Genomic DNA, 21,823 nt, shown 5'->3' on the forward strand with positions numbered 1-21,823 from the left:
CAGTGAAGAAACAGCAGACTAATCTATAAATAACATTGGGAAAATTTTCATGTCAAAAAAAGTAACATTATATCTCTACCACTCCTCAAACATCAAAATGTATTCAAGGTGGATTAACTACCTAAAGGTGAGCAAACCTTTATAACTATTGTAAGATCATTTTAGAAAATAAAATATTGGGTTGGGCACAGTAGCTCACACCTGTAATCCCAATAGTTTGGGAGGCCAAGGCAGGCGGATTGCTGGAGCCCAGGAGTTCGATACCAGCCTGGGTAATATGGTGAAACCCCATCTCTACAAAAAATACCAAAATTAGCCAGGTGTGGTGGTGCACGCCTGTAGTGCCAGCCACATGGGAGGCTGAGGCAGGAGGAACTCATGAGCGCGGGAGGTCGAAGCTATATGCACTCCAGCCTGGGCGACAGAGTGGAGACCTGTCTCAAAAAAGAAGAGGAGGGGAGGGGAGGGGAGGGGAAGGCAGGGCAGGGCATACATTGGAAAGTATTTTTTAATAACTTCAGGATAGAGAAGGACTTCTTAAGTAAAACAATAATTTGCAGAAAGCTATTGAAGAAAAATAAATTGGCGGTAAATCTCTGTTACTAAATAAACTGAAGACGATTCCAACTTTTTACACACTATAGATTTACATTCAAGACAGCGAGAACCCCCTACAAATTAATAAGTGGCAACAAAGAAAAAATATGAAAAGCCAATCATCAAAGAAGATATCTTAATGACTAATGAACACCAAAATGCACAATTTCACAGAAATTAAGACAATGCAAATCAAAACCATGATATATTATTTTTCATTTATCCGACTGTCAAAAATTAAACACTGAATACTCCTAATGCTCTATGGAAACCGTCACACGTGTGCACATTAAGAAACATACAGGAGATGCTCATAGCTATAAAGCTATACAATTGCAAAACACTGCAAATACCCATTCACTAGTTGAGTAGATAAACAGAATGTAGATTATTCATGTAATGGAGTAGTAACAGTTAGAAGAAATAAATAAAATTGAATTATATACATATATATGTATATACACACACGATGTAATTTACCTCCAAACATCTGCATCAGATTTAAATAGAGGAAATGGAGGTTGCACATCTATAGTGGAAGCCGTGAGGAAGATTCTCTCAATGCTAAAAGAATTACTTGAGATTTCTTTGCTGCTTCTAACTCCCCTGGTGTAAAACATAGAAGCTCCAGGAAGTTCACTAAAACAAGGTTTAATTCAAGGAATTATTGGAAAATATTTCACAAATATTTTTAGTCAGTATCTTATCTTGATTGGTGTGTGTGTTTGTGTGTGTGTGTGTGTGTGTGTGTTTGAGTATTTTGAGGACTTAAATGAAATAACCTTCATATTTTTTTACTCTCTTGCCCAGCTCCTGAGTCAGTCAAATATACAGCAGAGTGACTATTCTACAGCCCTAAAGCAATGCAACAGGGAAAAGAATCGAACTTCTTCTATCATCCCTGGTAAGTTGTGTTGAACCTTGAAAAAACAACTTTTTTCAAATAATAAAAGCATTGTAGGAAATTTGGCAATATTTGTATACCTTTGGAGCAAATGGAGCACGTGCAGATATTTCTTGTTTTGTCCAATATGTAACTGTTCTGAAGGACTCATAAACCCCTTGAAGTCTTATCTAAAAATGCAAAATGTCTAGAAAAATTAGCTTACAGATCAGAGACACTTCAACTTGAAAAATGCAGCTATATTTTACATCTGGCATGGGGGAAAGATGGTACAGTGCTGTGAGCGTGGGTTATTTTGTTGTTTCGTTTTGTTTTTGTTTTTGTTTTACAATGAATGTTCTGTGTTCCAGTGGAAAGATCAAGAGTTGGCATTTCATCCCTGAGTGGAGAAGGCACAGACTACATCAATGCCTCCTATATCATGGTAAGTCAGAGAAGTCACTGAGGAGACTGTCTGCCAGCTTGTGTTACAGGGATCAAAACCAGAATGGGCTGCCAGAAGCAAAGACTACAGGCATGGGCAACATGAGTGGTAAATATAAGTTAAATCTGTAGACTGCAAGCCCACAGTCCACAGCAACAATTGAAATAACAGCATGCTTTCATGTGTGCTGGGACTGCAGAAACCTCAAGCAAGACCAATAAGTAGATGCAGGAACACAAACTCACCATTCAGGGCTGATGAGTAGATATAAAACTTATACCTGCTTGTCTAAAAGGCTTTATTTCCTTCACTAAGGTAGAACCCCTGAGCAAACCCAGGATTCACTGGTTTCAGCAAAGCCCAACCTCACTGGCATCACTACTCCAGGTTTGCAGCATGATTCTTACCCTGCAAACTGGGCTCATTTTGGGACCTGGATTTCTAAAGATACAATGCTTTTCTTCTGCATTTACATCTTCTGTGTTAGGGATGAGTGTTTTAGTAGTTGTTGTGTGACCTTCACTAGCATTTAAGGTCAGTGAATCGCGGAGCTTGGCTTCTGATGAAAACCTCCTAATTCTTATTCCAAAACCTCTGTTCTATTTATCCAGCAAAGAAAATATTAAGGAATATCTATGCAGGAAACACAGGGATGTGTGGTAGTGGCATCTAAATACATTCACATTTCAAATGAGCCACTGGGTGCTAGGAATGGGATCTGAAAGCAGAAGGGGCTAGAAGAGCCAGGACTTTAGTAACAATATAAATATCACAATTAATCCAATAGCTCTAGCTTCTCGGTATCTGTAGCAAAATATGCATGGTGTCTCCCTGGTTCCTCCCTTGTAGCGGCAACCAAGGTATCTGAACACCGAAGTGGGAAATGTAAACTCTCCTGTAGATTTTCCACTCTGTGGAGTAACAGACAGTATCCACAAAGCAGTTTGCCAGGTGTACAGCTAGAGGTTTGTTTTTAATGAAACTGTTCAAGTTTCCCTATCAGCTTAGCTGATAGCTACTATCCTCAGTGACCACCAGAGGCCCAGACGAAAGAGCACCAATATGGGATTCACCTGCATGGGTTCCACTGAGCAGTCTCACCTGAAGTCTTCAATGACAGAAACACAGTGTGAAATTTCAGAGTTTTTAGTATTTATGGACCCTGAGGAGTTCATGGCACTGGAGGCCACATGCATAGAGCTTAGGCAGAGCAAACAGGGAAAGAGAGAAAAGGACCCAGGGACCAATGCCTTTATTGGGTCCAGGGCATTGTCCAAGCAGGTTTTCCATGGGGAGTTTTACTTGATGGGTTTAAAGCAAGCAGGCACAAGTCCCAGGAGGTCACGTAGTGACTGAAAGGTATTTACTGTGGCGTATCTGCAAAGTCCAGGTAGGTGTGAGGGTCAGCAAGGCCAGCCAAGCAGGCTGTTCCATAGTGAAATGGTCACTATGGAGCAATTTTGTAAGTTAGATACCTGAATCGATCACTTTAAGGAACTGGTGGATGGGACAATGTAGAACTGGAAACTGTATCAAGGGCGACTGAACCCTGCTTCTGGCATAACAAAGTCCAACTTATGTTTAAAAGGAATGCCAAGGAAAGATAAAAATCATCAACATTCACTCCAAGATGATAGGTAACCCTGAATACTACGTCTGACGTCTTAAGGCAAACGGGCACAATGCTTAACTTCTTTTTTTTTTTTTTTTTTGAGACGGAGTCTTGCTCTGTGCCCCAGGCTGGAGTGCAGTGGCGCGATCTCGGCTCACTGCAAGCTCCGCCTCCCGGGTTCATGCCATTCTCCTGCCTCAGCCTCCCGAGTAGCTGGGACTACAGGCGCCCGCCACCTCGCCCGGCTAATTTTCTTGTATTTTTAGTAGAGACGGGGTTTCACCGTGTTAGCCAGGATGGTCTCTATCTCCTGACCTCGTGATCCGCCCGTCTCGGCCTCCCAAAGTGCTGGGATTACAGGCTTGAGCCACCGCGCCCGGCCAATGCTTAACTTCTAAAGCCTCAGTTTAATCATCTGTAAAATGGGGATCATAGTTCCTATCTCACAGTACTGCTGTGAGGAACAAATGACTTAAGAGAACAAAAAACACATAGTGTCACACCTAGCATAGGAAGTGCCCAGTAAGCATTGGCTATAATAATCATATTACTACATATAGACACAATCTGCAATTCAAAAGACTATTTTGACTTAAGATCCATTGATGTATAAATGTTTGTCTGAATGTTTAAAGGCACACACCAGTGTTGTTTTTGTCTTCTCTTTGGTTTTGTAGGGCTATTACCAGAGCAATGAATTCATCATTACCCAGCACCCTCTCCTCCATACCATCAAGGATTTCTGGAGGATGATATGGGACCATAATGCCCAACTGGTGGTGATGATTCCTGATGGCCAAAACATGGTAAGTCCCTTAGACCACTTCTGGGACTTTCTTTACAGGGGAATATCAGGTTACAAATAGTGAAAAGTCCAGCATACAAACAAGCAAAGCAATTTTGTTTTCAACTAATAAACTTATGTCATTGAAGGTACACCCTTCTACTGTTGGGCTGCTTTCATTATACAATCTCCTAGGTCAAAGTGATGAATAAAAGTTTTAAATGAAAGTAAATTTAAATTAACTTAAATGTATGTGTTTTGTGATTTTAAGAAATGTCACAAAATTAGGCTTTAGAAAGTTAGAATCACAGCCATGAAAGAAATCAGCCTATATGCTTATATTTACATTTTTAAAATAAAATGTATTAGAATATGTAGAGATTCCCTGAGTTTAAAGAGGTATCTAATTTTTTCTTTAAAAAAAGACCTAGTTAGAATTAAGAGAGTTCCTAGTATAGGAAGGACTTTTTTAGTATTAGAAAAGCAGGGATATCCTATCCCCCACTTTATATGTGTTTGGAGAACTCAAAGAGTAAAATAAAGTAAATATTTCATTTAGGCTTTACATGTTTACTTAGCTTTGATATTCAGTTCTTGTCTATAAAATTATTGTGTGACCATTACACATGAGGCTGGAAATTTTTGAGCTCTTAAAATCACTTGAATCTTCTCTACTCAGTTGTCAATTACAGAAGCAATAAGCTTATCATTGTTGTTGATAAGCTAAGAGCATAAAATAATAAAGCAATAGTTTGGGTTCCCAAGTGTGATATTTTATTCAGCACATCAATCTAGTTGAAGGCACCAGGAAGATTTTAAGAGTAAATATTCAGATTCAAAGAAAAATTGGAGTTGAAATTTCTCTGCCAACCAATTAACTTTATTTCACAATCTGACTTATTGGGCATTTAATTAAAATATAGACTCTTCTTTCATTTGCAATTCTCCAGGCAGAAGATGAATTTGTTTACTGGCCAAATAAAGATGAGCCTATAAATTGTGAGAGCTTTAAGGTCACTCTTATGGCTGAAGAACACAAATGTCTAACTAATGAGGAAAAACTTATAATTCAGGACTTTATCTTAGAAGCTACACAGGTAAGGATATAAGTTAAATGACATGGTTTTTATCTTAAACACATGTTAAACATATTCTAATCTAGGGTTCTTTCCTAGAAATGAAAAGCATGATTCTGATTTTTTCCCAATTGAGACAATTACACAAATAATCAAATTACCTTGTCACTTTCATTTTCAAAATGGTATAGAATCATTGAACAATTAGCCATCACTGCATCATTCCTGAATTTTACACACACAGGAAATCAAAGCTCATTTACTCCAGATTAGTGGTTGACAGAACTTAGGCAGAAAATAAACACAGTAAAAGAATAAATGTATTAATTTTAATTCTCATGTTTTAATGTAAGCCCTTACCTTGTAAGTAAAATGGGAAAAATACTACCTGCCTAAACTCTCCTAAGTAAAATGGGAAAAATACTGCCTACTGAAACTTACTATTCTCTACCAATGTAGAAAGTTGATGAGTGATAGTGATGTAATAAGTTGATAAATGAAGTGCTTTGAAAACATGAAGTACAATGAACTAGGAAAATTTTACTAAAGTCTTGGTTATCTGTTACACAAGATGCTGCTGTTATCTACAAGATAATACATTGTTTTCTAAAGTCTTAATTATATGCAAATATCTATTATTGAATTCTTTGTCAATAATTTATTTACATAGAGCTATAGTAAAATACTAAAAGATACTAATAATGATGTCTAAGGAATGTGAGATTCAGAGTACCTTCTCAATCTGACAAAGATTAAATCATGTTCCAAATAATTTGAATGTTTCAGTTTTCTCTAGTTCTGAAAACTAGTACATATATGGTATACAAGAAGATTCTCTATTCTCTAGAATATTTAAGTGACCAATACATATAAACTTGATAATACAAATAACTAATAATGTAAACAGCATAGCAGTGGAGTAGTATCCTATCTCATTAAAACAAAAAAAGACTTAGGTCTTTATTTGTAAAATGAAGGGCAGGAACTAGAAGGCCCCTAAGATCCCTGAGAGCTCTTAATATTCCATGCTAATTTTTACCTCTGATTATTCCCTGATCACTTTAATAGCATCCATTTAGATCTGCCATCTCTCATACCTTCTTCTCATTATTCCTAGTTAGTAAGAAAGCCTATTACAAGAGTAATAATCATTAGATACCTATTATCTTGTCACACCCATTATCCTGATCACTGATCATGTTTAATATCTTGCTCAGCACTGGGAAATTAGCACTGTTTTTCTCCTAATATTATGCAGAAAATAAACTAGATAACACAGATTCCTGATTGATCCCAATTCAGTGTGTCTCATCTATGTAAATCAGCTATTATGGACAACTTGATAATCCAGTAGCCCAACCCAGGGATCAATATAGATGTATTTCTATAACAAAGATCAGAAAAGAAGGAAAGACTAAAGTGGACAGTTTCATTAACTTCAGACATTTTTAAGCACTTTACCCAAATATCACAACATTTGAGGTTAGTAGACAAGTGAAGGTCTACGCTACTGAGCTTTCAAAAGCTAGGGGCCTTTTATTTATGTATTTGTTATGAGGACTATTTTTAAGAATGTATTAAATATTGAATATATTTAAGGTGTTTATATTATATGTGCAAGGTTTAACAATTATGTTAAATTACTGTTACCCACCATTGACTTTAAGAAATAGAACATGGCCTTGACCATCAAGTCTCATGTGCTCCCTATCACCTTCATCCTCTCCTCACTTCAGAAGTAGCCTCTTCCTGAATTAGTGTTTATTGTTCTCTTGACTTATTTTATCATTTAATTATTGTCTTTGTTTTCCTTCACACGTATGCTGCTTACTTTTAAATATCTGTGAACTTTATATAAATTATGTGTATTATCCCACTGAGATTTATCCATGTATTTGGGTGTAGTTCAAATTCATTTACTGCTGCTGCTTAGCATTCCAGATAATACATATTCTTTTTTTTAATTTTACATGCAAATTATTACTTGTTTGTTGTGTTTTGTCTTGGTTTGGTTTTGATATTACAAACAGTGCTATATGAATATTTTTAGTCACATGCAAAATTTTCCCTTGGGGATACCCTGGGAATTCCCCTGCTGTGTTATTGTGTTGGATCATCTTCAACTTTCTGTAATTTTACTAAGTGAAGTCAATTGTTTTCCAAAGTCATCCTACCAAGGTATCTTGTCATCAGGAACGTGTGAGTGATCTGGAATCGCTATATCCTCACCAGTGCTTGTGTTGGGAATGAAACAGCATCTCTTGTTAGTTTTAATTTGCATTTCTCTTGTTGAAAATGAAGTTTTCAACATAACTTTATATTTTTACATAATTGTTTACATAAATAATATTTTTACATAAAATGTTTTAGAAATCATATTTTTATCTAAATTAATTGACCATTCAGATTCTATCTTTTGTACTGTGTCTGTTCATGATTTTTGCCCATTTTTCGGTTAGATTATTTATCACTTATTGATTTATCAGAGGTCTTCTTATATTGTGGATACTAATCCTTTGTCAGCTACATATATTGCAAATACTTTCTCCCAGTTTGGGATTTGACTTTTTTACTTTCTTTGTGATTCTTTTTTTTTTTCTTTGTTTTTTTGGTGAAATAAAAGTTTTGAAGTTTAATCTACATGAATTTATTGATCTTTTTATTCCTGGCCTTTAAAAGGAAACCATCATTTAGTATCTTTAAAACATACCGTTTACCCTGAAATCATGAAGATGCTCTCCTACATTGTTTTCTAAACGTACCACCTGAAATTGACTTTTTGTATTATATTGTGTGAGACAAGGGTTCAGTTTCATTATTTTCCATATGATGATACATTGTCCCACCATTATTTATGAATTAGCAATATCAGTTTAGTCATTCATATATTTATATATTTATATATATATATCATACACACACACACATGCTTGTTCTAGGATATTTATTTTATTCCATTGGTCACTTTGTTCATCCCTCAGCCACAATGGCAGTGTTTTACTTCTTATACCTTAGAGTAATTCTTGATATATGATAAGTTAATTTCCTCTATTGTTTTTCTTCTTTAGTAGTATCTTGGCTATTTTGGCCCTTTCCACTTTTATGTAAAATTTAGGTTCTGCTACTTGTTTTTAAATGTATCATTTTTTTTAAGTACACTTTTGGAAGCTGGGGGTAAGAGGTTTAAGGGATTTAATCAAGTCACAGTCTTGTTGGTCACTTAAGTAAGAATCAGAATCGGGATCCGAGTTGAACCTTGATCTCTATCTCCTTGTCAGCGTTTCCTTCACTGTGTCATACAATCTCCTTCTTTTACTTAAGCCTGAAGAAATATATGAAGAAAGTGTATGCTATTTTCAAAACAAATTTTAACACCAGCGATTTTTTTATAAATTTGAAGTTAGCAGTGCAAATACATCTTTGGTGCATAGTTTCATGGTTTGTAAGCATTGGCATATTTCACCCACTGAGTTTATTTTTAGAATAAAAAAAGAAATTACATTTTTTGATTCTACCGAGTAAATCTATGCATGGTATCTGTGGCATCACAACTGTTTCTTCCTTCTGTGGTGAAGAATGTGCTGCAACTATGGCTGCTCACTCATGCCTGCCATTGGGTTTTATTACCTTACTGTAATTCCTGATTTTCCTCAATGATTCCACTCCTCGTAAACTGTCACTAACGATACTTTGTTTTTTCTTCTTATAGGATGATTATGTACTTGAAGTGAGGCACTTTCAGTGTCCTAAATGGCCAAATCCAGATAGCCCCATTAGTAAAACTTTTGAACTTATAAGTGTTATAAAAGAAGAAGCTGCCAATAGGGATGGGCCCATGATTGTTCATGATGAGTAAGTTCCGTATGTAACATTGTTTCACGCCTGCACATTCTCTGGGCATATGTATGTTTCTGTTGTCTTCAGACAAACCTAATGCTTTGAACCCACTGTGATGATTCAGCCATGGTGGATTATCTGCATCTTATCAATAAAGTTAACACAGAACATTTTTTTTTTTTACTTCACTTAAAGTCCCTGTTGAAGACAGAGAATGGGGTCATGATCACAAGTATCTTCTCTTGCATTTGATGCTGAGAACACTTTGTATACTAAGTCAGTGTTTTAGCAGTGAAATTTTACAGGAGCCAACCAGAGAGTCATTTTCAGTCATTGATTTCCTGGCATAGAAGTGAAATTGATAAGATTTTTATTTTTCAGGAACAAGAAACTTTATCCAGTAAATCTTCCTAGGATTCCATTATAAACAAATAAAAAATGCATATGCTGAACTTATGTTATAAATATATAAAATACAGTTTGTTATATATGTATTTATACATATATTATATATGTATTATATAATGTATAATACATATACATTATATATGTATTATATATGTCTTTATATGATACTCTGTTTTTTATTATTGCTAACCCCTTTCATAGTATACAAATAATAAACCATAAGCAAATATTAAACTTCTGTAAAGTATGCCACTACTAATATCATGAACACTTGGCAGTATCTCAGATTAAATCATAGTTCTTTGTGCAAAAAGCGAAGGAGACAATTCATTAAAACTTTCAGTGTTTTCACTGCAAAGTTGTCAAGGCTATAGGCTTTGAGAGTTCTAAATGTGAGTGGTGCATCTCAATGGAGTCTTTGTTCTTTTCCTTTTTTTACAAGGCACGGAGGAGTGACGGCAGGAACTTTCTGTGCTCTGACAACCCTTATGCACCAACTAGAAAAAGAAAATTCCGTGGATGTTTACCAGGTAGCCAAGATGATCAATCTGATGAGGCCAGGAGTCTTCGCTGACATTGTAAGTAACAAGGCAGTGAACCAAATTTTTCACTGATGGAGTACTACTAACTTCCTGGAGGCTGCTGAAATCTTACCATGTATCAGGAAAGATCTTATTAACTGATAACATTAGTATGTAGTTTTCAAGCTGAATTACAAGTCCACAATCCATAGAACAACAGACATTTAAAATGTATACTTCAGAAAATTTATGGATAAAACTTTTAAATCTCTTGTTTGCCTTTGTGCACAATAGTTAACAATGCAAATAAGCTTAGGTGAATGTAGAAGTCATAGGCTCATCTTCAGCTCTTTGGTCTGTTTAAGGGCCTTATAAAGGGACCTTCTTCAAAGCCGCAGCCCAGACCATTTGGCAGGAGGTCAAGGTTATCTTCGTGCACATGCACTGCAGAGGAGCCCCTATTAAGTCTCATTCAGGGCCGCTGAGTTGTATCAAGCTTGTACTGGGTGAAACTGCTTTCTGGAGATGCACATTTTGCGAATGCATTTAATTATGCACAGCTTCACCTGTAGGCCTAATGGTTCTCAGCTATGATGCTGCTCACTGGTTCAGGTTCTCTGTAGCTGCCTGTCTCCAAACTGCCTGAGATGGCATCTGTAAGAGAAAAACTGTTTTATTCTTCCATGTGCCACTACTCTGAGACCACAGCAGAGCAGGTACTTAACTTTGCTTATAGCAGGGCGTAGGACCAGTCGGGCTGATAGAATGTGAAATTCTTCTTATTGGTGAACAGTGTATATTGTGAAGGATTGCATTCTACATGGGTCCCTGGGCTGACAGTACAGTCATTCCTGAGATCTTTCCATAAAGAGGCAGACCCAGTGGATTTTCTAACAAGTAGAGAAAGAAGAAGAAACTCGTTTCTGAGTGAGTTACAGGTGCCCAGTGCCAAACGGTCTCCCCGACAAGTTAACAGAACCCTGTCTCATCACCTTCTGATTTCATGGATAAGAATTAAGTACTTATTGGCAAATGTATGTAGGTTAATTTTCTAGGTCAGTGAATGGTTTGCCAATTGCAACATTAATTTAATCAGAAAGAGACATCAGTATAGGTTATGTACATCTGCTGAGTATAACAGTGCCCTTAACACATTGCCCTTTCATGAACACTGCTGAAGTGTGTCTAAAAATATTTCTTCTTTTTAGAAATGTATGCCTTCACTGAGCATCCTGTTTATAACCTCCCATCTTCTGTTCTCTAGGAGCAGTATCAGTTTCTCTACAAAGTGATCCTCAGCCTTGTGAGCACAAGGCAGGAAGAGAATCCGTCCACATCTCTGGACAGTAATGGTGCAGCATTGCCTGATGGAAATCTAGCTGAGAGCTTAGAGTCTTTAGTTTAACACAGAAAGGGGCGGGGGAACTCATATCTGAGCATTGTTTTCCTCTTCCTAAAATTAGGCAGGAAAATCAGTCTAGTTCTGTTATCTGTTGACTTCCCATCACCTGACAGTAACTTTCATGACATAGGATTCTGCTGCCAAATTTATATCATTAACAATGTGTGCCTTTTTGCAAGACTTGTAATTTACTTATTATGTTTGAACTAAAATGATTGAATTTTACAGTATTTCTAAGAATGGAATCGTGGTATTTTTTTCTGTATTGATTTTAACAGAAAATTTCAATTTATAGAGATTAGGAATTCCCAACTACAGAAAATGTTTGTTTTTAGTGTCAAATTTTTAGCTGTATTTGTAGCAATCATCACATTTGCTAGAAATATAACTTTTAATACAGTAGACTGTAAATAAAACACTCTTCCCTATGATATTCAACATTTTACAACTGCAGTATTCACCTAAAGTAGAAGTAATCTGTTACTTATTGTAAATACTGCCCTAGTGTCTCCATGGACCAAATTTATATTTATAATTGTAGATTTTATATTTTACTACTGAGTCAGTTTTCTAGTTCTGTGTAATTGTTTAGTTTAATGATGTAGTTCATTATCTGGTCTTACTCTACCAGTTTTCTGACAGTGTATTGTGTTATCTAAGTCATTAACTTTGTTTCAGCATGTAATTTTAACTTTTGTGGAAAATAGAAATACCTTTGTTTTGAAAGAAGTTTTTATGAGAATAACACCTTACCAAACATTGTTCAAATGGTTTTTATCTAAGGAATTGCAAAAATAAATATAAATATTGCCATTAATTTGTGTTTGCTTGTGGAGCATTGTGCTGAAGCGTGTGTGGCAGAAAATTGTGGACGTGGGTCCCCCTATGATGATGGCACCAAAAAATAAAAAATAAATAAAAAACTTTTTAAAAAAGCTAGTAAGATGGGACAGGGTTTAGAGTGGTGGGTGCATTGAGGTACACAGGGAAGTCACAAAACTTTCCATTTGTGAGGAAAACATAGCAATATGTGCAGACACTGCACAGACTTTTACTATTGAATTATTTGAACTTAACCACTTAATGAACAGAACAATTATGTATTTCTTTTGGCTTGGGGAGTGCTATGACCTGAGTGTTTATGTCTCCCGACAGTTTCTCCCCTTACCCTCAAGGTGGTAATATTAGGAAGTAGGACCTTTGGGAGGTGATTAGGTCATGAGGGCAGAGCTCTCATGAATGAGATCAGTGTCCTTATAAAAGAGGCCTGAGCAAGACCCCTCACGCCTTTCACTGTGTGAGATTATGTTGAGAAGACAGCTATCTGTAAGAAAGCAAGCCCTCACCAGACGTCGAATCTGCGGGCACCTTGATCTTGGAACTTCCCAGCCTCTACAAGTGTGAGAAATAAATCTATGTTTGTACGCCACCATGTTTATGGTATTTTGTTACAGCAGTCTGAATGGACCAAGACACAGAATTATGAAAATGTTACTGATGAATTAAGAGCATCATGTACCAAGAAATGTTGGGAACTTCCAGTTTAGAAACTAGCTGGGAGTTAGAAGTAGGCAGATTTGCTAGTCAGAGACTCCAATACAAGCAAAGGTCTAGGAGGGGATTAGAAAAGGCATAGACAGACAAGGACTAGGAGGTAAAAAAATTCCAGAATGGAAAAAAAGAAGAGGTCCCATGTTGAGGCAAATCAAGATCCAATAGCCACGTGGAACTGAAATGCAGGAAAATGGAATCATTAGTATATCAAGCAGACTTTGATGCTTGCGGCAGTCCCCTCCCTCGGCCAGGAGTGTTTTAGAATACTGCCTACAAAGGAGCTCACTGATCCCTAAGAATGCTCAGCTCGGGGCCGAGAACAGGAAGCCAGAGAAGTTTTGTTTAAACCAGTGGCTCTCAAAATGTGATTCCCAGATTTGTGGTATCGACAAAATCAGGGAACTTGTTAGAAATGGAAATCTCAGATTCCCATCTAACTATCAGAAACTCTGGGGGCCAGGGCCCAACAATCTAACGCATGCTAAAGTTTCAGAACCATTGCTCTGTAGCAGCAACACTTCAGGGAGCCTCCAGCTACCTCAAGCAATATCAAGAAACTTTCACCATGTCTTTAAAATAGAGTTAAAATTAATTAGCTTTCCTTTTTATGGGAGCTTTTCTTTTAAAGCAATAGTCATGGGAGATATGAAATAGAAATAGGCACACAAAAAAGTCCCATAAATAGTAGTGCAACAAATCCCCAAATGGTGATAAGCGCCACTCTACAAGATACAAAAAGAATTAATGTACTTCTTATTTCCCCTCCCAGGGAGGAAGGACACAAGGTTAATTTTGAATTCCTTGGCTGCTTTTCTAACCTTATCTCCTTGTCCTCTTGTTTTACAGTTTTGTTTTATCACCACCCACAATGTCTAATCATAAGCTGATCTGAATCAGTAGTACATGTCACCTTAATTGTTTTGTCTATTTTTCCCTTAGCCTTTGTCCCAAGAACAAGCAGCCTTTGAGGAGATACAGAATTTTTTACCCTTTAAGGTTATTTATTTAGTAATGTGACTTACAGAGTCTTGTCCAACAGAAAATAATTATGCAGTAACATGTATATCATATCAATTATGCATTCTTACATAAATGTTAATAAATATATTCTGAAACAGATTAAAAAGAAAGTTCCTGTCAGATACAGTAACATTTTTTCTTTCCTTGATCCTTAACTCTGAGGCAATAATCAGTTATGAGACAAATGAAAATAAATGAAGCCAGGTAAGTCAGTCAGGTAAGTCTCACTCAATTATTTCCATCTGACACCAAAATTTCATTCCTTGTGTTTAACACATTCACAGCTTTTTTCCATATATTGTTTTATTTTTATAATTGTGGTCTCCTTGTGAATACATTTTATGCTTCTTTTTATAGTGATATAGGCATTTTTTATTACACATAATTTATAAGCCTACCATTGCCAAGGCTATATATTATTCCATTCTGTATAGTGGTCTCAAAGAAGGGGACATTTGACACTGTCTGGCATTGTCTGGAGATATTTGTGATGATTACAACTGGCCAGAGGGTGAGGGGTGCTACTGGCAACTACTGGGTAGAAGCCAGAGATGCCACCAAACATTCAAGAATGCATAGGACAGTCCTCACAATAAAGAATCACCCAGAACACAATGTCAATAGTGCCAAGACAGAGAAACCCTATTCTTATACTATGGCTCTTGTAATCATTTTCCTAATATTGGTGATTTTTTTTTTTTTGACAGAGTCTCGCTCTGTTGCCAGGCTGGAGTGCAGTGGCGGGATCTCAGCTCACTGCAACCTCTGCCTCCCGGGTTCAAACGATTCTCTCGCCTCAGCCTCCCAAGTGACTGGGACTACAGGCGCAAGCCACCACGCCTAGCTAGTTTTTGTAGTTTTAGTGGAGACGGGGTTTCACCATGTTGGCCAGGATGGTCTTGATGTCTTGACCTCATGATCCGCCCGCCTCAGCCTCCCAAAGTACTGGGATTGCGGGTGTGAGCTACCATGCCCAGCCCCTCATATTGACTCTTTAGGCTCTTTCGAATCCTTCCTATTACAATACAATGATAAACATTTATTTGTGCAGAAAAGCTTTTCACCAGGTTTAGGATTATTCCTTAAGACCAATTGTTGTGTTATTTGGGGGAGCAGATAGTATGAACATTTTTACCTTACTACTCTTTCACTTTCCAAAAGAGTTAGACTGTTGAGACCTCCACAGCAGGGTGTTAGAGTCCTGTTGTTTCACTCATGGGTTCAGGTCTCTGCTCAAATATCATCTCAGAGAAGCATTCTCTGATCAGCCTGTCTGAAGTGGCATTCCCTTCTGAGAAATATTTAGCAGTAGCAATCAGAAGAGACTGAGTCATGCGCACCAGCAGAATGTCAGCCTGTCTCTCCGCCACCCCCACCAGGACCTCTTGGTCTCTTTATCATGTTTTATTTTTATCCATAACACTTCTTGTTTCCTGACATTATATTTGTTATTTTTCCCTTTCATTGGTATATAAGCTCCATGAGAAAAGGAGCCTTGACTCTTTTGTTAACCTCATATCCCCATATGTAGAACAGTGCCCGGCACACTAACAGCAGTCACAGTATTTTAGGTGAATGAAAAAAAAAATGCATTGATTTTTACCTAAAATGAAAATACTGTCTTTAATAGTCCTTTCCTTGTAAACCTGACACTGTATAGGCAATGTTACTTAACATAATAAATTTACTAGCTTTGGCAAAATATCTGTTCTTTGTTTTTTTCTTTGGTAACACCTTTGTAAATTACTCCAGTTGAAAAAGGATGTTCTAATGCATCTCCAGTTTTAAATCATGGAGAGCAGTTTTGAAACCTCAAAAGTATTATTAATCAGGAGCATAATCCATCTCTTTAGCTACCTCCATAAGGACTACAGAGTCCATCATAGTTCCAATATGATACTTCTTGAGATGCTATGACAGCAGCTTCTTCATATCAAATCAATGCAAATATTTAACAGATGCATGTTCTGTTCAAATTATACAGTGAAAATCTTACTGAATTTTAATATTTCTTATCTGAATGCCTCAAATCTCTTAGTACCTATTGTGACAGGCTATTTCTCTAATAGATAAAACTTGGAAACTGTAATCTCTTTATTAGCAGATAAATTTTAAAATGTGATAGTAGAATTCTGCTTACAAATAGTGCATCAGAAATATTAAGCATTTATTGAATTGAATTTAACTCTTTAGGGAAAATGGAAAATCTGCACATTTGTCAAGATAAACAAAACATGCTTTTTAATATTATAAACCATGATTATTATCATTCATTTGCTAATTGCAACATATTCTGGTACATTAGCGATCCCTTCCTCATTAGTATGACATGGGTGTGTTAGAGAGGGTGGCATTAAGTGTTAAGACATATAAATGTAAGACACTGCATCAGTTTTAGGAGTCTAAACATCCTCGATATTAAATTGTAGTTACCAAGGGGTTTTTTTTTTATATAAGAAAAACATTTTTAAAAAAATAAGATTTGGAAGTGGGAGTAAGAAAAACTGTAGGCGTTAAGTTGAAACTTCTTGTTACATACAAAAAAATTATCATCAGTCCATCAGCTGTGACACATTCTAAGCAGGCCACAAGAAGCACAGACTGACCTTAGAGAACTGCTCCAAATATGCTAATTTGAAATATTTCACTTTTGCATGAACCATCCCCCAGTATTTCTCAGATTTCTATTATCTTGCTTCAATCCTAGGAGAGTTGCTTTAGTTCTGGATTATCCATACAAAGAAATGAACTGAGGCAAGTAATTGTTATCCTCATTGCTAATTTATTTAATAAAGCCTTGTAGTGAAAACTATCAGCATTAAAGTTCTTTATGAAAAATATTAAAATAGCAAAGTCTGTTATAGCACCTTTACTTCAGGGAAGTAACTTAAGAGACTTAGGAAGTTAAAACTGAATGTTTCCTGGGCTTTTTAGAGAATGTTAAATGAAAAAAGTTCCACATTTTTTCTATATGGTATTCTAGTTTTATGTCCAAGGGGATACCTTAAAAGATTCAATAAAGCACCTACAGAAGAAAATGAACTGTTAAAAAAAATTATTAAGGCTGTTGAAGAAATATTGACAAGGCCAATGAGAAAGATTGACAACTAGGGTAACTGCTGTATTTTCACAGCCAGTCACCCTCTAGGGAACCTTTCTGCAGCAAATTATATTTTCCAAAAACAGCCCGACAATATCTTCTGTCCTATATGTGACTCTGTGAAACTCATCCCATTGAGAAGCAGGGTCTGTGGTCCCTCCTCTTGGATCTACAGTGAAAGTGATGCTACATGACTTCCAAGCGCAAGTCATTAAAGAGAATGCAGCTTCGGCCTGATTATCCTGGAATGTTTGCTCCTGGAGCAGCCCCACCATGCTGTGCCAAAGCTGCATAGCCATGGAAAGACCCACGTCAAAGAAACAAAGGCCCTGGCCCGCGGCTCCAGATGAGCTACCAGGCAGAACCATTTTGTCAGCTATGTAAGCAGGCTGTCATGAAATGGATTCTCCAGCTTTGTATCAACACATCTCAAGTGAGGCTACATGGACCAGAGACCGGTTGTTTGCACTGAACCATGCCCAAATTATAGGTTGATGAACAAAATAAGTGACTACTGTTTTAAGACATTACATTTTGGGGTAGTTTGTTACACAGCAATAGTAACTAGAAGAGTTACTACACTCCAAAGCCTAAAATGCTAGAAACTGTATTTCCCAGACTCCTTTGCAGCTAGGGTCCTGGATGAAGTATGTTCCACCAAATACAGGGAGTCACAGGTTTGGAAAGACAGACAGTGTTATTTACCATGCATTGTAATGTAATATTAAATGATTTATCAGGTATTTACTCATGCTTTCTGACTTGCTGGCTACCCTGTAGATGCTCTTACACAGATTTAGAAGACAGAAATTCACAGAAGCCATCTTCCTGCCCTCTTGCACCCTGCTGGTAAGAAAAGTTGTAACAATATAATTTTTCTGCAACAGGGTTCTAATACCTAGCATTGGAACCATGGCAGTAAGGGCAGTAGCTTCTGATTCTAGCTTCCCAATCATGGTACCCTAGCTATGTGTATACACTCTTGGTCTTCGTGCCTTGTATGAGTTTTTCTTTAAAATACCTAGAGTGGTTTCTGCTCCCTGCTCCAAATTCAGCAAACTGGAGAAGAATTGTTAAATGATGCTATGACCATCCAATCATTTTTTTCAAGTATCTTTTCTTCTAATACTGCAGTAGCCTCAGAATATGTCTTCTTCTGGCCCTTTCCCCTTTCTCTGATTCATTCTCAACACTCAGTCTAATCTTTTAGAAGCACAAAGCTGATCCTATCTGCCCCCTGTATTGTCAACCATGAAGAGACCTAAACCTATGGTTACACAATGATGTTGATAGTCAGGGCTGGCTCAAACTCATACTGATGCTCTTTACCCACCCTCACAGTTTGGGGAAATTTTCATATGAACTCCAGGAAGGAACAAATGATAGGGAAGAATGTATCTCTTTAGCATTACCATCTAATGTTCAAACATAACCTAAATCCACATTACATACAAGCCAAGCCTGTAACAACTTTCCCTTATCTCCACCTCCACCTTCACCACATCTTTGTACCATGGCTTTTAAACACGTCAGTACTATTCTGCAATATATGTATATGCCAGAATTAAATAATTATACCATATATATGGCATAATTGTTTTTATATATAATTGTAATCGCATTTAGTTATACATACAAGTGACATCTCTGTTCAGAAATTATATATATACACAATTATTTATATATATAAAACAAGCAATTACACTATATATGGTATAATTATATACAATTAAAATATATATAACAAATTTTTACAGTATTATATTATATATATGTATATATAATTTCTACTATGTGCTAGGCACCATGATAGGTGTTGAGGACACATAAGAGTCTAGTGGAATCTTAGTTTGGATTACTATAGAAGCAGAACCTGTGACAAGATTTTAATGCCTGTCAGGAGGAAAATGAGTCAGGGAAGAAAAGACAGCTGATAATGGATGTCATATCAGTTAAGTTTCTCAAGTGGATAACTGGAATATAATCCCTTTGTAGAATTCTGGGAGCCCGTAGAAGACATCCACATCCAAATTATCCCATCCAAAAAACTAAGGAGCTAGCCGATTGATATATCAGCACCCATGGGTCATAGGTTGGCTGAAGAGAATGGAAGTGGGGAAGGTCACAAGTCCTGGCATTTCTGGGCTGCTGTGATCATGAGCAAAAAGAGCTTTTACTGTCAAAGAAAGCCTTCAGGCAAAGAGAGGCTGACAGTTGGAAGTCCAAAGGTTTGCCGTGTGATGGTAAGGCCAAGATATGAGTGCAACTGGTGTGGTGGAAATAGTTTTGTCCATATGGTGTATGACTCAGCAGGGATTTATTTATTTATTTATTTATTTATTTATTTATTTATTTTTGACCATGGAAAGGGAAATCAAAGACTGCTTTTACTGATGCACAAATAGACCCACCCATGATTTGAAAGGAGTGATAATATTAACACAATCATTATCATCAAAACAAATTAAAACACAAAGGTATCTGAAATGACTTTATAGTAATATGATGCCTTAATAAATTAAGGAAACTGCTCTGAGTGGCTTCTTTCAGTGGGGATTTATTGTCTCTCACCCTCACCTACCAGATGTCAGCAATACCATGCCCCGAGTCTGTAACAATGAAAAATCTTCAACATATTTTCAAAAGCCTCCAGTCAATGAGATCGCAGAGTAATTTGTGTTATGAAAAAAATAGTATAGGCTCCTTTAGAAATATCTAACTCACACTTGCGAATCCTCAAGAAAGTAACTCCTAAGCTACAACCTAAAAAGAGGATTAGGAGTTAACCAGGTAAAAGTTTAGGGGGAGATGAATATCTAGGGTAAAAAAAGCATAATCCGAAAAGGCTCAAAAACAAGAAAGGGGAAGCCTATTCAAGGAGGCGAACGAAGTTCAAGAATTGGATAACACTTTGTAAGGAGATGGGCAATGAGATGAGACTATAAAGATATACAGGGGCACATTTATGCTGAGCCCTTGAGGCTCTAATAGGTCTGAATTTTTTATCCTGGGAGGAATGGGGAGACAGCTGAGAGTAAGAACATGACCATATTTGCAGTTTTGAAAGATTAATGTGTCTACTGTGAGGAGTATGGTCATTAGGGGAGTAATTCTGGAGAGAGGAAGGCCAGGTGAAAGACTGTCACAACGATCCACATAAAATGTAATAGCAGCCTGATCAAGACAACTTGTATGTGGGTAGAAAGACTTGGAGCCAATAAGTTTAATAGAGAAGAGGAAGTCCTGATTTGGTGAATGTGGAAGTTGTATAAAAGAGAGCATCAAGGATTTTATAGAGAGCAACTAGGGTGATAGTGGTTGCCAGTTCTTGAAATAAGTAATCACATGAAGGATTCATTTAGGGGACCTGGTGTAGCCCCATTGAGAAATACTAATTTATAGTATAAGTTCTTAAATTTACATTGAGTTTAAGAAGTCTTGGAAATATCTGAACAGGGATGTCAAGTAAATAGTTGTATAGATAATCTGAAGCTCAGGTGAGAAAGATTGGGATTGATTTAAGACGTAGATGGTATTCAATGCCATTAGTAGGATGCATGCACCCAGAAAGAACACATATAGATAGAAAAAAAAAACAGGGAAGAAATCCAGAAAACATCAATAATTAACATATGGACAGATAGATAAGAGGATGCAAAGCACCACTATCTTCATTAAGCATCTTACTTGATGAACCATTTGTGCAATTTTCACCATAGTCCAGAACTAAATAGAACCACTGTGCCAGCCAAATATTTTCTAACATTGCAAAAGTATTTTAACAATCCATGCCCCTGGGAGTTGCTATTCTCTCATCTTTTCTGTTGGTCTTCCCCAGGTTTTACAGCACCTATTTCAGTTTCTTTCCCAGCTCCCATTTGACTTCTACTTCCTTTTAATTATTTCTCTGAACTTAAGGAGAATAAATCTTCTTTTATCAATAGTTTGCTATTAAGGCAAGCATGTTTTTTTCCTTGTCAGGGTTATGAGGTTTCTATGGGGGTTTGTTTCACCCTGTGCCAGCTTCACTGTGAATCATGCTTAGATTATTGGAGCCAAGGGTCTGGTTAGTTGTGCCTGCCAACAGCCCAGAATCGTCTCCAGTGTAACAAAGAGGAGCACAATATCAATCCAGCTTCATGAGTTCTCAGGCTGGGAGTGGGATTCCCAGGGTTTATGAATTTGTTAACCAGTGATGTAGCACATATTGTCAATTAACAGGAAACTAGAAGGTACTAGAAATGTTCGATTTTACTACACTGACAACTTACACTGGAGGGTTGTACCCTCTTAATCTAACAAGTTAGGAATGTGTTTTGTAATTCTTACTAATTAATGAAAATTAAGAATGAGTATTAGGTCTAAAACAAGATTGGAAAAAGGAAGTTATTAGATTAATTGTCAGTAACTGACAAGTAGCACTCCAGAACAGCCAGCTTTTCTCACTGAATTCCTTCCAGTGGAATTCAGATCTGGCAGATGTAGTTCCACTGCAAACAATCAGCAAATGTAAGCCAGTAATACTATAAAAATATAAAGACAAAAATTAACGACTTTGCACAGGTGTGTAAATTATGCATTGCA

At 36.8% G+C, this 21,823-nt stretch overlaps 1 protein-coding gene across 4 annotated transcripts in view; it reads left to right on the forward strand.

Moving 5' to 3' along the window:
• PTPRZ1 (protein tyrosine phosphatase receptor type Z1) overlaps positions 1-12,382 on the forward strand; it is a 192,381-nt gene extending 179,999 nt beyond the window's left edge. For all 4 annotated transcript variants that reach the window (XM_005550625.4, XM_005550626.4, XM_005550627.4 and 1 more), the window contains 7 exons: positions 1,408-1,501; positions 1,852-1,925; positions 4,215-4,343; positions 5,272-5,418; positions 9,107-9,249; positions 10,085-10,220; positions 11,428-12,382. In XM_005550625.4, coding sequence (XP_005550682.3) covers positions 1,408-1,501; positions 1,852-1,925; positions 4,215-4,343; positions 5,272-5,418; positions 9,107-9,249; positions 10,085-10,220; positions 11,428-11,568 — 864 coding nt within the window. In that variant the 3' untranslated portion in view covers positions 11,569-12,382. The remainder of the gene's footprint in view (positions 1-1,407; positions 1,502-1,851; positions 1,926-4,214; positions 4,344-5,271; positions 5,419-9,106; positions 9,250-10,084; positions 10,221-11,427) is intronic.
• Positions 12,383-21,823: the final 9,441 nt, after the last annotated feature.

This window comes from Macaca fascicularis, chromosome 3, assembly GCF_037993035.2.
Source record: "Macaca fascicularis isolate 582-1 chromosome 3, T2T-MFA8v1.1".
Lineage (NCBI taxonomy): Eukaryota > Metazoa > Chordata > Mammalia > Primates > Cercopithecidae > Macaca > Macaca fascicularis.